The sequence below is a fragment of the Hemicordylus capensis genome, chromosome 12 (assembly GCF_027244095.1).
Source record: "Hemicordylus capensis ecotype Gifberg chromosome 12, rHemCap1.1.pri, whole genome shotgun sequence".
Lineage (NCBI taxonomy): Eukaryota > Metazoa > Chordata > Lepidosauria > Squamata > Cordylidae > Hemicordylus > Hemicordylus capensis.
In genome coordinates this window covers 12,651,031-12,664,547 of record NC_069668.1, presented here as the reverse complement: position 1 = coordinate 12,664,547, position 13,517 = coordinate 12,651,031, and the positions used below count along the sequence as shown (strand labels likewise).

General features: G+C 46.3%; 1 protein-coding gene across 13 annotated transcripts in view; it reads right to left on the bottom strand.

Annotated features, from left to right (window-relative positions):
• Positions 1-7,571: 7,571 nt before the first annotated feature.
• LOC128336036 (autism susceptibility gene 2 protein-like) overlaps positions 7,572-13,517 on the bottom strand; it is a 447,244-nt gene continuing 441,298 nt past the window's right edge. For all 13 annotated transcript variants that reach the window (XM_053275140.1, XM_053275134.1, XM_053275136.1 and 10 more), the window contains one exon: positions 7,572-11,956. In XM_053275140.1, the coding sequence (XP_053131115.1) occupies positions 10,729-11,956 (1,228 nt within the window). In that variant the 3' untranslated portion in view covers positions 7,572-10,728. The remainder of the gene's footprint in view (positions 11,957-13,517) is intronic.

The following is a 13,517-nucleotide window of genomic DNA, read 5'->3' as shown; positions in this document are numbered from 1 at the left end:
AAGGGGCAATGGGGCAATGTTACAAAGTGACAAAGGGGCAATGGGGCAATGTTACAAAGTGACAAAGGGGCAATGGGGCAATGTTACAAAGGGGCAATGGGGCAATGTTACAAAGTGACAAAGGGGCAATGGGGCAATGTTACAAAGTGACAAAGGGGCAATGGGGCAATGTTACAAAGTGACAAAGGGGCAATGGGGCAATGTTACAAAGTGACAAAGGGGCAATGGGGCAATGTTACAAAGTGACAAAGGGGCAATGGGGCAATGTTACAAAGTGACAAAGGGGCAATGGGGCAATGTTACAAAGTGACAGAGGGGCAATGGGGCAATGTTACAAAGTTACAGAGGGGCAGTGGGGCAATGTTACAAAGTTACAAAGTGACAATGGGGCAATGTTACAAAGTGACAAAGTTACAAAGTTACAAAGGGGCAATGTTACAAAGTTACAAAGGGGCAATGGGGCAATGTTACAAAGTTACAAAGGGGCAGTGGGGCAATGTTACAAAGTTACAGAGGGGCAGTGGGGCAATGTTACAAAGTTACAGAGGGGCAGTGGGGCAATGTTACAAAGTTACAGAGGGGCAGTGGGGCAATGTTACAAAGTTACAAAGGGGCAATGGGGCAATGTTACAAAGCTACAAAGGGGCAATGGGGCAATGTTACAAAGTTACAAAGGGGCAATGGGGCAATGTTACAAAGTTACAAAGGGGCAATGGGGCGATGTTACAAAGTTACAAAGGGGCAATGGGGCAATGTTACAAAGTTACAAAGGGGCAATGTTACAAAGTTACAAAGGGGCAATGGGGCAATGGGGCAATGTTACAAAGTTACAAAGGGGCAATGGGGCAATGTTACAAAGCTACAAAGGGGCAATGGGGGAATGTTACAAAGTTACAAAGTTACAGAGGGGCAATGGGGCAATGTTACAAAGTTACAAAGGGGCAATGGGGGAATGTTGCAAAGTTACAAAGGGGCAATGGGGCAATGTTACAAAGCTACAAAGGGGCAATGGGGCAATGTTACAAAGCTACAAAGGGGCAATGGGGCAATGTTACAAAGTGACGGGCAATGGGGCAATGTTACAAAGTGACAAAGGGGCAATGGGGCAATGGGGCAATGTTACAAAGTGACAAAGGGGCAGTGGGGCAATGTTACAAAGTTACAGAGGGGCAGTGGGGCAATGTTACAAAGTTACAGAGGGGCAGTGGGGCAATGTTACAAAGTGACAGAGGGGCAGTGGGGCAATGTTACAAAGTGACAGAGGGGCAGTGGGGCAATGTTACAAAGTGACAGAGGGGCAGTGGGGCAATGTTACAAAGTGACAAAGGGGCAGTGGGGCAATGTTACAAAGTTACAGAGGGGCAGTGGGGCAATGTTACAAAGTTAGAGAGGGGCAATGGGGCAATGTTATAAAGTGACAGAGGGGCAGTGGGGCAATGTTACAAAGTGACAGAGGGGCAATGGGGCAATGTTACAAAGTTACAAAGGGGCAATGGGGCAAAGTTACAAAGGGGCAATGGGGCAAAGTTACAAAGTTACAGAGGGGCAATGGGGCAATGTTACAAAGTTACAGAGGGGCAATGGGGCAATGTTACAAAGTTACAAAGCTACAAAGGGGCAATGTTACAAAGTTACAAAGCTACAAAGGGGCAATGTTACAAAGTTACAAAGGGGCAATGGGGCAATGTTACAAAGTTACAAAGGGGCAATGGGGCAAAGTTACAAAGTTACAAAGTTACAAAGGGGCAATGTTACAAAGTTACAGAGGGGCAGTGGGGCAATGTTACAAAGTTACAGAGGGCCAGTGGGGCAATGTTACAAAGTTACAGAGGGCCAGTGGGGCAATGTTACAAAGTTACAGAGGGCCAGTGGGGCAATGTTACAAAGTTACAGAGGGCCAGTGGGGCAATGTTACAAAGTTACAGAGGGCCAGTGGGGCAATGTTACAAAGTTACAGAGGGCCAGTGGGGCAATGTTACAAAGTTACAGAGGGCCAGTGGGGCAATGTTACAAAGTTACAGAGGGCCAGTGGGGCAATGTTACAAAGGGGCAGTGGGGCAATGTTACAAAGTTACAAAGGGGCAATGGGGCAATGTTACAAAGTTACAAAGGGGCAATGGGGCAATGTTACAAAGTTACAAAGTTACAAAGGGGCAATGGGGCAATGTTACAAAGGGGCAATGGGGCAATGTTACAAAGGGGCAGTGGGGCAATGTTACAAAGGGGCAGTGGGGCAATGTTACAAAGTTACAAAGGGGCAGTGGGGCAATGTTACAAAGTTACAAAGGGGCAGTGGGGCAATGTTACAAAGTTACAAAGGGGCAATGTTACAAAGTTACAAAGGGCCAGTGGGGCAATGTTACAAAGTTACAAAGGGCCAGTGGGGCAATGTTACAAAGTTACAAAGGGCCAGTGGGGCAATGTTACAAAGTTACAGAGGGCCAGTGGGGCAATGTTACAAAGTTACAGAGGGCCAGTGGGGCAATGTTACAAAGTTACAGAGGGCCAGTGGGGCAATGTTACAAAGTTACAGAGGGCCAGTGGGGCAATGTTACAAAGTTACAGAGGGCCAGTGGGGCAATGTTACAAAGTTACAGAGGGGCAGTGGGGCAATGTTACAAAGTTACAGAGGGCCAGTGGGGCAATGTTACAAAGGGCCAGTGGGGCAATGTTACAAAGGGCCAGTGGGGCAATGTTACAAAGGGCCAGTGGGGCAATGTTACAAAGTTACAAAGGGGCAATGGGGCAATGTTACAAAGTTACAAAGGGCCAGTGGGGCAATGTTACAAAGTTACAAAGGGGCAATGGGGCAATGTTACAAAGTTACAAAGGGGCAATGTTACAAAGTTACAAAGGGGCAATGTTACAAAGTTACAAAGGGGCAATGGGGCAGTGGGGCAATGTTACAAAGTTACAAAGGGGCAGTGGGGCAATGTTACAAAGTTACAGAGGGGCAGTGGGGCAATGTTACAAAGTTACAAAGGGGCAATGTTACAAAGTTACAAAGGGGCAATGGGGCAATGTTACAAAGTTACAAAGGGGCAATGTTACAAAGTGGATGGGTGAAAGGGATACAGGCACAAAGGGTGGATTGGTGAAAGGTACAAAGTTGAGTGGGTGAAAGGTACAAAGAGAGAAAGGGTGAAAGGGACGATTGGTGAATGGTTGAAAGGGACGATGGGTGATTGGGTGGATGGGACAAAGGGTGAATGGGTGGATGGGTGAAAGGGACAAAGGATGAATGGGACAAAGGGTGGATGGCTGAAAGGGACAAAGGTGATTGGTTGAATGAGTCAATGGGTGAAAGGTACAAAGGGTGATTGGTTGAAAGGTACAAAGGTACGAAGGGTGAATGGGTGAAAGGTACAAAGGGTGAATTGGTGAAAGTTTCACCCTTTGTACCATTTACCTATTGTACCATTGATCCTTTGTATCTTTGACCCATTCACTCATTGACTCATTTACCCATTGACCCTTTGACCCATTCACCCTTTGTACCATTGACCCATTGTACCATTGACCCTTTGACTCATTGGTACTACAAGGGCCAGCCCCACAGCAAGCCAGCCATTTTTGTTGCAGACTCACCCTCTCCCAGGTTTTCTTTCTCTCAGCGTTAGCAATAAACAGGCACTGCTGTGAGTCGTCATCCTCCTCCTCTCCTCCTCCTCCTCCATACTTTTGTTACGTGTTAAGCAGGTGCTTAATTAGTTTGGGGGAAGTCATGGATGCTGACGTGTATATCAAAACGTGTGTTGTTTGTGGCCATCCCCTTTTTATGTTTTACCTTATGCAAACTAAGTACTTAGTACTTACTGAGTAGCCTATGTTAGACCAGTTCTCCCTGAATTGATGTAAACCCTTCTTAAAGCCATCCACGCTGTTGGCTGCCACATCTTGTGGCAGAGAATTCCACAAGCTGATGATGAGTTAGATGAAAAGGTACTTCCTGTTGTTGGTCCTCAGTTTCTTGGCAATCCATTTCCCTATAATATTTTTCACTGTATATTTTCACTGTATATTTTCTTGGCAATCTGTTTCCCTATAATATTTTTCACTGTAATATTTTTCACTAGAGCAATCTGCAGGATTGCGAGCAAGAGGGTTAGTAGACTTACACCCCCCGCCCCCCACCAAAATAATCCCAGTAGTAACTGGTGCCCTAGTGCAATTCCAAAACACCATAGGGGCCACAGAAATTACCACCAGCCAGTTACAAAAAGCAACTTTACTGGGAACAGCCTATATTATGTGATGATGATATCTATAATAATGACAGCAACAACACTGATAATAGAATTCAGCCATCCCAGGTCCTTGGGAAGAACTCAATGTCTGGATAAAACAAACCAGTCAATATCACCTGTCTGACTGTGTAAACAATAATAATAGTATGTATGCTTTCCTCTTGAAAACTAAAGAAAGACCCTCTGAGGTCAGAGAAGAGGGATTTTCCCAAGGGCCCCAAATGAGTACGTGGCAGAGAGATTTTTGACAAAAGCAGGCCAAAAATAGGACTTCCAGTAGCTTTTTCGGACAGCAACTTCATGCTTTGGGAGGGTGTATGTGTATCGGTCAGATTTACCCTGAATCTGTATCACGAGTCGGTCAGATTTACCCTGAAGTCCGTGTAATATTTCACGGAGCACTTCACACACGATTGGAACCTAGCCCAATTTATGTCCGTAGTGTAAAATAAATAAATAAACTCCTTTTTTTGTGTTGGAGTATCTGTTATGCAACTTGCAGTAGAGGCTCACAGTAAAGCTTGCTGTCTGAAAAACGTCCAGGGTGTTTTTCACACAGCAGGCTTTACTGTGAGTTCAAAACTGCCCAAAAAACCCAGCACAAAAAGTGGACCTTTTTACCCTGGATAGAAATTGGACTATGCAATGAAAAACCTGAGTCGCGTGTGAAGTGCTCCCCCATAGCTTGCAGGGACCTTGGGGCCAATCTGGCCTAACTTACCTCACCGGGTTGTTGTGAAGATAAAGGTAAGCATGTACCCTGCTCTGAGCTCCTCGGAGGAAGAGTGGGATGTAAGTGTAGACATAACTAAGTAAATAAATAATGTGAACGCACCCCCTCTATTCCGGAGCAGATAGGAGCTAAAAGCCAGCTGTGGAAAAGCTCCTGGTTGAGTTTCCCGAGCTTGCAGAGAGCAAAGCTTTTCTCAGCACCTGCAGCAACAGATGTAGCTTCGGTGAAGGGAAGTTAGCAAGAGGACAGTGACTTCCCAGATTTGGGGGAAATCTGGGTTGCCAGCTGTAGCTGTGGCTTTAACAATGGCTTTTTCTACACTTAAAACATCAGCAATAGCACACAACACAGCATTTCCTTGATGCTGGCATGGGAAATTAAGTCCAGGATTTAGTTTTATTCTTAAATTTAAATGTATCTTGCCACTCCTTTCCAGTTGTCCTCCACGGAGATGATTCGTTAACCAGGAATCTTGTCCCCTTTGATTTCTGCCTCTTATGAAGCTGCAAAACTATAACCCTAACCCTAACCCTCTCATGAAGCTGCAAAACCCTAACGGTGGTGCCATGAGGTCTGATTTTATTCCTGGTGAAGCTTTCTATGCAAAAAAACAAGCAAACAGTATTTTTAATACCTTTCAACAGTAAATGCACAGATATTTACATGGCAGAATGAATGACAAAAAGAATGGGGGGGGGATGCAAGACTTAAGTGGGCATAATCTTTAAACCCGTTGGAAATAACACCAGCTCCTTCTAAAAGTTCAGGGCCCTCCCTGTCTAACCAGATTTAGAATTCCTTTGACTCTGCTGCCATCCAGTGGCCACACAGGGCAGCTTGTTTCAGAAAGGAGAAATAAATCTACACCATGAATATGTACCACTGGCTCCAGCTTGTCCTTTTGACAGGGGAATGAGCAAGATTCATTTCTTTGAATCTTGCACACAAGAGCCAGTGTGGTGTAGTGGTTAGAGCATGGTAGGGCCCGAGTGACCCAATGAGTTTCATGGCTGAATGAGAACATAAGAGCAGCCCTGCAGGATCAGGCTGAAGGAGGCCCATCTAGTCCAGCGTCCTGTTTCGCACAGTGGCCCACCAGATTCCTCTGGGGAGCCCACAGGCAAGAGGTGTGTGCATGCCCTCTCTCCTGCTGTTACTCCGCTTGAGGATTTGAACTCGTGTCTAAACGCTCTAACCACTACACCACACTGCATTTGCAGAGGAAATAAATATGTGATAAAGAAATGAATCTTGCTCATTCCCGTCAAAAGGACAAGCTGGAGCCAGTAGTACATATTCATGGTGTAGGCACAGTGTCCCTTGCTAATTATCATTGCTATGCTCTCTTAAAATATAACAAATTAAAATTAAAGGGTATATATCTCCTGGATTCAAGCAATAACCAAGATACAATGAGAATCACAAAGACATTTCCTAAGCTTGCAGAACGGTCAAGCAAATAATAAATCAACCTTCTAAACATTTGTTTTTAGAGGATTGATATTGTGTAACAGATCTTTGGGTTCTCTTAAAATATCATCCACATGATTATTTTAAAAAGCAATACGACAGGTTTTTCGAATACAGCTCATTCCCATCGAGGTGGTGAATTCTAAGCTGATGCACTACATAGGAGGTGCAAATGACACCAATCAGCTAATGAATTCTTTCTGGCCCACTGCTGTGGAGATGCACACTGCAAATGCACTCAATCAGCCCTCGCACATATTGCTCGATTGTGATTTTATGAAAACTCAAGAGAATAAAATTACTATATTTATCCGAATCAAAGATGACTATTAATGTAAGTTCACCCTCTTATAAAGTGGAGGTTAAATAGGGGTTATACCTGCATTTACTCAAAAGGAACAGGAACCTGAATTTAAGAAAGCCTCCTGATTTCTAATACCAAAAAAAACTTGGAAAAAAGATAGCCAATTGGATTTAGATATATACAATCCATATCCTTTTGGACTGTAGGAGATTATTGTTTTCAATTGGGTAAGGAGAAAGTTTGAGAACTGCTCTTTAGAGGACCTCTAGATTGGGTTTCCTCCACAAATGGTTGTGCTGAAAGAACCACCTGAGTGCTCCCCAAGTGGTACCCCTCCTCATTTGCTCACGTTGCAAATTTTCTCCCACTCTTACAAAGAGAATCATTCATAGTTGCTGGAAACGTGCCAGACGTTACTTGCGAGGATGCGCACAAATCAAATTTTGCGATCCAGCCCGATTCAATTTGAGCTCAAATCTGGTCAATGCCTGCAAGGGTGATTCGGTTCGAGGTCGAATCACTCGAATCAACTAGATCTGAGTCACATCAATTTGGCTACGAATCGATTCGCACACCCTGAGTACTTGCATCGAATCACTGAAGGCAATCATGCATGAGAAGACAAACACATTACAATCTGAAGGCAGATATGGAAAGAAGAAAGCCTCAATGGTGGGAGCTGTAGTCCCAAACCAGCAAATTACCTAAGGGGCAGCTCTCCAACTGGCCAGAAGACCCACATCAGTCTACTAGCTCTTACCAACCACAATCGAGTCCTGTTGACAAGGGTCACTGCAAACAAAGAAGCACTTACCAATTCAGTTCACATTTTTTAATAACATGGCACAGATTTACATTACACAAAGTCATCGCTCATGAGGAAACATGCTGTGGATTGAATGTCGCGTCAGGTTTCTCTCTCTCTCTCTCTCCCTTTTCACAGAGGATCTAGAAAGGACTTTATTACATACAGGATAAACAGCAAAAAGGTTTTGTATAGAACAATTTCTTTACAATACTGAAAGCTACCACCTACGGTGCCAGTGTACAATATTATTTATTTACGTCATCAGGGTCAGTTTTCTCTCCTTTTTCTGTCTGTTTTTCATCTTGTTCTTAAAAAAAAAAAAAAAATCACTGCACAACATCTGGAGTTCACAAAATCAGAAGTTCACAACTAAAACTTTCAGGTGACTACTAAAATAGATTTCTGGCCATTAGAAAGAGTGGTCTGTAATTAGACTTTTTCTTCTTTTTTTGTCAAAACAGGAAAAACAATTCGAGATATCACTTTAATACACTAGAAGACCAATGGAACTAGTTTTTATTCCATACATACATTTTACAGTCCAGGAGTAGACAAGGTATCACAGAGCTGTTGGTCAAGTCATATTCCCTCCAAATGGGTTCAAACAGAATGCAACCATGGGGGGAAAAGCGAAGTGTGTTGGAAAGATGGCGGTTTTTACAAGGTAAGACAAGGCCTTCATCTTTCATATGTTGCTTGCTATGCGATTTCCCCTGTGGTGGCCCAATCACAGAAATTATAATCCTAAACTGAAAAATCAATAAGTTAGCAGATGAATTCACTTGCAAGAAAAGTGTCAACATACAGTGCAAACGTGCCCATTGGATTTTGGAAGGCTCAATCTCCTGTTCCATGAAGCCAGCTTCCGTTCACCAGTGGGAGTAGAAAGAGAGAGGAGGTTGGCACGTTACCCGAAAAAAGGAGCCAGGAATAGATTTCCTTCCTGTACACTAAGAATAACCAGGAGGATCAGGGAAAAGCTGGTTCAGAAAACAAGGCATTTAGAAGTGATATTAATGTTAAAATGAAGCCTTTGTGGGACCAGTTCGCCCCAAAACGTCCAGAGGTTGTCTGAACCTCTACAAGAGTGAGCAAATCACAATGTGTCTGTTCCATCTTTGTGTACCTTTTGGAAAGAAATCCAGTCCTCATTGCTGCGGTCACTGTGTTATTTGGTGAAAGTAGGTGTGGCTAAGAACTGTGAGTGGGTGGAGCCATCAGGGCAAGGCCTTTGATCTTGGGATACCTCCTTGCCTCTCTATACAACTTATTCCTTCCATAACATGGCTTATTCATCTCAGGGGGTTTCAGAAACACAGCTTGCTGGGGCCCTTCGGATTGCCTTCAGCAACATCAAAATGGCCCCATGCAACAGGAAGTGGAGGCAATCAGAAGGGAGAGGAAGGCTATGATGAAGAACTGAGCAACGTCCATGGCTTGGCCAACACCCCCTTTAAGGCCTATCTTGATAGCTGAGTGGCTAAGCTGGTCCTGGGGAACTTCTATGGCAACTCTGCAGCTGGACACTGGTGATGCAATTCAGAAGAGACGGAGAAGATTGCCCCCAGCTTAGGGGCACAGCCAAATCAAGCTATACCCCCTGCGGGGAATGGCGGTTGCGGGGCAGGAGAAAACAGGGAAACCTACCCCAATACAGGGAGAGTTTGGCCTGTGTTATATGCCCCGCCCGCAGGCCCATGATGGGCTTAACAGGGACGATTGTCGGCTAAAATGGCCCTAATAGGGAAGAATAGTCTTCTGGAACTCTTGTGAGGTCTCGGAATGAGATCTCGCTTTGGGCCAAGTCAGATCTCACAAGATTTGCCAGGATTGTTGGGGATTATTTAAAGCTGGACTGCCAGATGATGAGGAGCCAGTTACTAAGGAGAGCCTATGCTGGCAAGTGCCCTATGTCACCACCAAGAGGGCTGTTTGGAGTAATAATCAGCTGTGCCATAGGTGGTGTTTTCAACCTCTGAGGCTTGTCTTGACAACTTTTGGGATTTGTTCCTGGATTGCTTGCTTGGACATAGATGAATGTGACACCGCCTTCTGTAGCACAGAGCTACTCTGTTTCTAGGCAGAATATCGGTCGCTTCGAAAGCCCGACTGTACTTGGTAGGACTTACTTTTGAGCAAACATGCATAGGATGGGACTGTAAGGAGGGGAGAGACGTGAGATCAAGTTTTGCATGGTTATGGAGTCATTAAGGAGCTTTGGGCATCACCTTGGCCTCATTTCCCAATGGACATGCCCTCGGGTGGCTTCATCTCCCAATGGGCTTTGGGCATCTCTCTCAATAGGCTTTGGGCATGGCTTCGGCCTCATCTCCCAATACCCAACTGGGCTGTTTAGAGGAAGGACACAGTTTGCTTCTGCACAAGACGTTGCAACTGAAGAGTGGGAGAGAAAAATGACGAGGAAAAGCCACCTGCCGAAAGTGAAGGCCTATCTCTGGTGCGTTGCTTCTGCATTGGAACGACGGTGGCGGGCAGAGAGAGCTTGCGCAGGGAAAACATGACTTGGAGAAGGGTGTGGTGGGGTGTTTGGACAAGGCTCCTTTGGCTAAAGCCTTTAAAATTCATTGCATAGTTGAAGCGGTTTCCCAGTCTGATTCGGGGCGGCATTCCGCACGGTTCATGTTTGCAAAGAGCACAGTTTCTGAAGTGTTAATGTATCATGTTACTTACCCCCCCCCCTCTATTTACATATTTACAAAGTAAAGCTTTCGTCTTACCCATTTTGCATATATGACCCATTAACCAATGAGATAACTTAAAGAGGGGAAAAAGAAGGGGATGGGGGAAGGATACCTATAAGTGTCTTCATTTCTGACTGAAGAGAGAGAATTTGCTTGCTTGCATCCAAAATACTGATTTACACCTTCCTGCTCCTGCTAAGGAAAGACTCTTAGAAGAACAGAAAAGAACCGCATAAGTTAAGAAAAATGCATTCTTCTCTAAACATTTTGAAAAATGGTTTCCATCACAGAATATACAAACCAACAAAACTTAAAAAAACAAAAAACCAACTTCACACACTTGGGTCTATACATTTTTTTGTACAGCCGGGTCACACCCAGAGTCTACACTTATCGAGTAAGAAGATCAGATATAGTCAAGCTCAACCAATCATGGTCCTCCTCTCCACTTCCTGCTGCCGGAGTTATCGCGCTTCTATGTCCTTGAGGGTATGTGAAGGGGGTCTGTCCCTCATTTCTGATGACAAGGGGGTAGTCCTTCGAGGGGAGCCAGGCCGAGGTCCCAGGGTGGAAATTAGAGGGGGAGGGGCGCTCAGCGCCGCCGTGGGAGGGGTTTTATTGAGAATCCCATTTTGAAGTCCTGACGGAGGGCTGACTCTGGGATAGTGCATGCTGGGAAGTCCCGGGGTCATTAAACCCGGGTGGGGCAAGTGGCCATCCAGGGCCGCGGGGTGGACGGAGTGCAGCCGTACGTGTTCGTAGTCCTCTCGGAGGATGTGCAGCCGCTCCCGCTCATCCAGGTGGGTCCCCCTCTCGTGCTCACGGCGAGGGTCGACCGAAAGCGGGTGGTGATGGTGGTTGTAGTCGTGCGGCTCCCTGTCCCTGAAAGACCTCTCCGCTTCATACAACCGCGGTGCAGAGAGACGGTGGAGCGAGTCGTTCCTCAGGAGGAACTCTCTGCCAAGAGGGTCTCTCCGATGGATGTCCAAGTCTCTGTACGGGTCCCTCAAAGGGTCCCTCATTGGATCCCAATGGAAAGAAGGATAAGGGAAACGTTCACCACCTGGAATGGGGCTGATCCCCATAAAAGGGGTCATCATACGAGTCCTGTCGAGGCCGCTGATGCTGTTCATGGGATGGATGCCAGCAACCCCTACGGTCATGGGCATGGACACCAAAGGGCCTGGGTGGAGACTGGATGGGGGCATTGACGGCGGGGGCTCAGATGGTCGATGGGTCTGTGGTGCTTCTGGTGGAACGTCATGGTCCTCCTTCCTTTCCTCCTTCACTTTGACTTCACTGGCTTTCTTCAAGTTCTCGTAGGCAGACTCACTCTTCTTCTCAGCCTCTCGGTTAGAAGTGCTGTTGGGCCGGGTGCTCTCCCCGACTGGAGGCCGGGTGTAAGGCGAAGGGACCCGAGACGCTTGCTTAGACTCTTCCAGTGCTCTCTCATGGGTCAGGCCGTCTTTGTCTGAAATATAGTTCTCCTTCCCTTTGTGCTCATCGACGTTCACCTCCTTCCGGGATTCAGAATGATCCCTCTCTCGCTCTTTGGGTTTCTCTTTTTCCCGGACCTCAGGGTTCAGATGGCTCCTGATCTGCTCGCCTGAGGTACGGCTGTGCCCGAGGGAGTTTGCAGGATGGACAGGTGCGGGCGAAGGATGGCTGGCATGTCTCTTCTCAATACTCTCCCTAGAAGCAGCAGAGCACAAACGTTACGGGCACCATAACAAGACTTGCAACTCCATCAGCAACTCCATAAGTTTAAGCCTAATTGAACTTCAGTGGAGCAGAGAACTGGGGAGTTATGCAAGTTAGTTAGGATATTCCCTGCCTGACAGGATCCCTCTCCCCAGCCTGCCCCACCAACTTACTGCTCCAATGAGGACTAAACCCTGACAAATTGACACCTTCCCTTTCCCTCACAGATACAGGACTACAAACATTAAGCTTTGATCGAACATTCCATGCCACCTCAGCCAATAAGTGCCTGAGGCTTCGCTGCCACAAGCGCAATGCAACATAAATTACGGTTAACGACTACCATGATCGTTAGACATGGGAGAAGCAGGGCTCCATTTGAGTCCAGTCAAAGCCCCCGAATTTATTTTTAATGCCAGGATAGGCTGTTAAATAAGAAACATGCTCTTCTCTCTCATCACTGGAAAATCAAGGCTCATCTACACCTGTCTGGGCTTAAAGGGTAAGAATTCTCGGGCAATCCTAGAATTCCCCATCAACTTCCTCTCCTTAGACAGGAATGCCCCAGGTATGAAAGAAACATGACCAGCTCCACGGCTGCAAATAGTAGAAAAGCGATTAAAATGCTGTCATTTTTTTAAGGGGGATCAAAGAAATGGTTGCGTGATCAGCATGGAGGCTGGAATGAGATGAGGTGCTTCCTTCCAAAAGATATGGAGCCCTTCAGTACTAGCCGCCACATGGGAAGCCAACAGGCTCTCTTCACAGGCCACACCTGCTCACAAATGCAAGGCAGAAGCAGGATGGAAGGAGCCGGCTAATGCGGAGTCTATCCACCGAGCCCAGCGCTGCCTACTCTGACTGGCAGGGTTTTCCGCTGCCTTTTTGACTGGGGAAGGAACCTAGAACCTTCTGCATGGTAACGTGAGTGCTCTGCTACTGAGATATGGATGCTCCCAGTGAATACATGAAGCTGCCTTCTAATGTGTCGGACACATCTAGCTCAGGAGGGTCTGCTCTGACTGGCAGCAGCTCCTACTGGGAGATGCTGCCAGGGATGGAATCAAAAATCTTTTGCGGGCAAAACAGGTGCTCTACCATTGGAAGGTGCCATATACTGAGAGACCCTGGGTCCATCTAGCTCAGTATTGTCTGCACAGGCTGGCAGCGGCTTCTCCAAGGTTACAGGCAGGAGTCTCTCTCAGCTCTATCTTGGAGATGCTGCCGGGGGGGGAACTTGGAGCCTTCTGCATGCAAGTGCTCTTTCCAGAGCGGCCCCATCCCCTGTAGGGAAGATCTTATAGTGCTCACACATGTAGTCTCCCATTCAAATGCAAACTAGAGCAGACCCTGCTTAGCAAGGGGGAGGATTATAAGAAGCTGACTTTTATGGCGTAGAATCACAGGCCCATCCAGCCCAGTGCTGGGAATGTTTCATGCCCTAGCTAGTTTGCAAACTGGGAGTTGCTGGGTTCCAACATTATACTGGCACAGTAGTTAAGGTGAGGAGTGTTTTCGGCATGCGGCCGTTACAAGCTCTGAACATTCTATT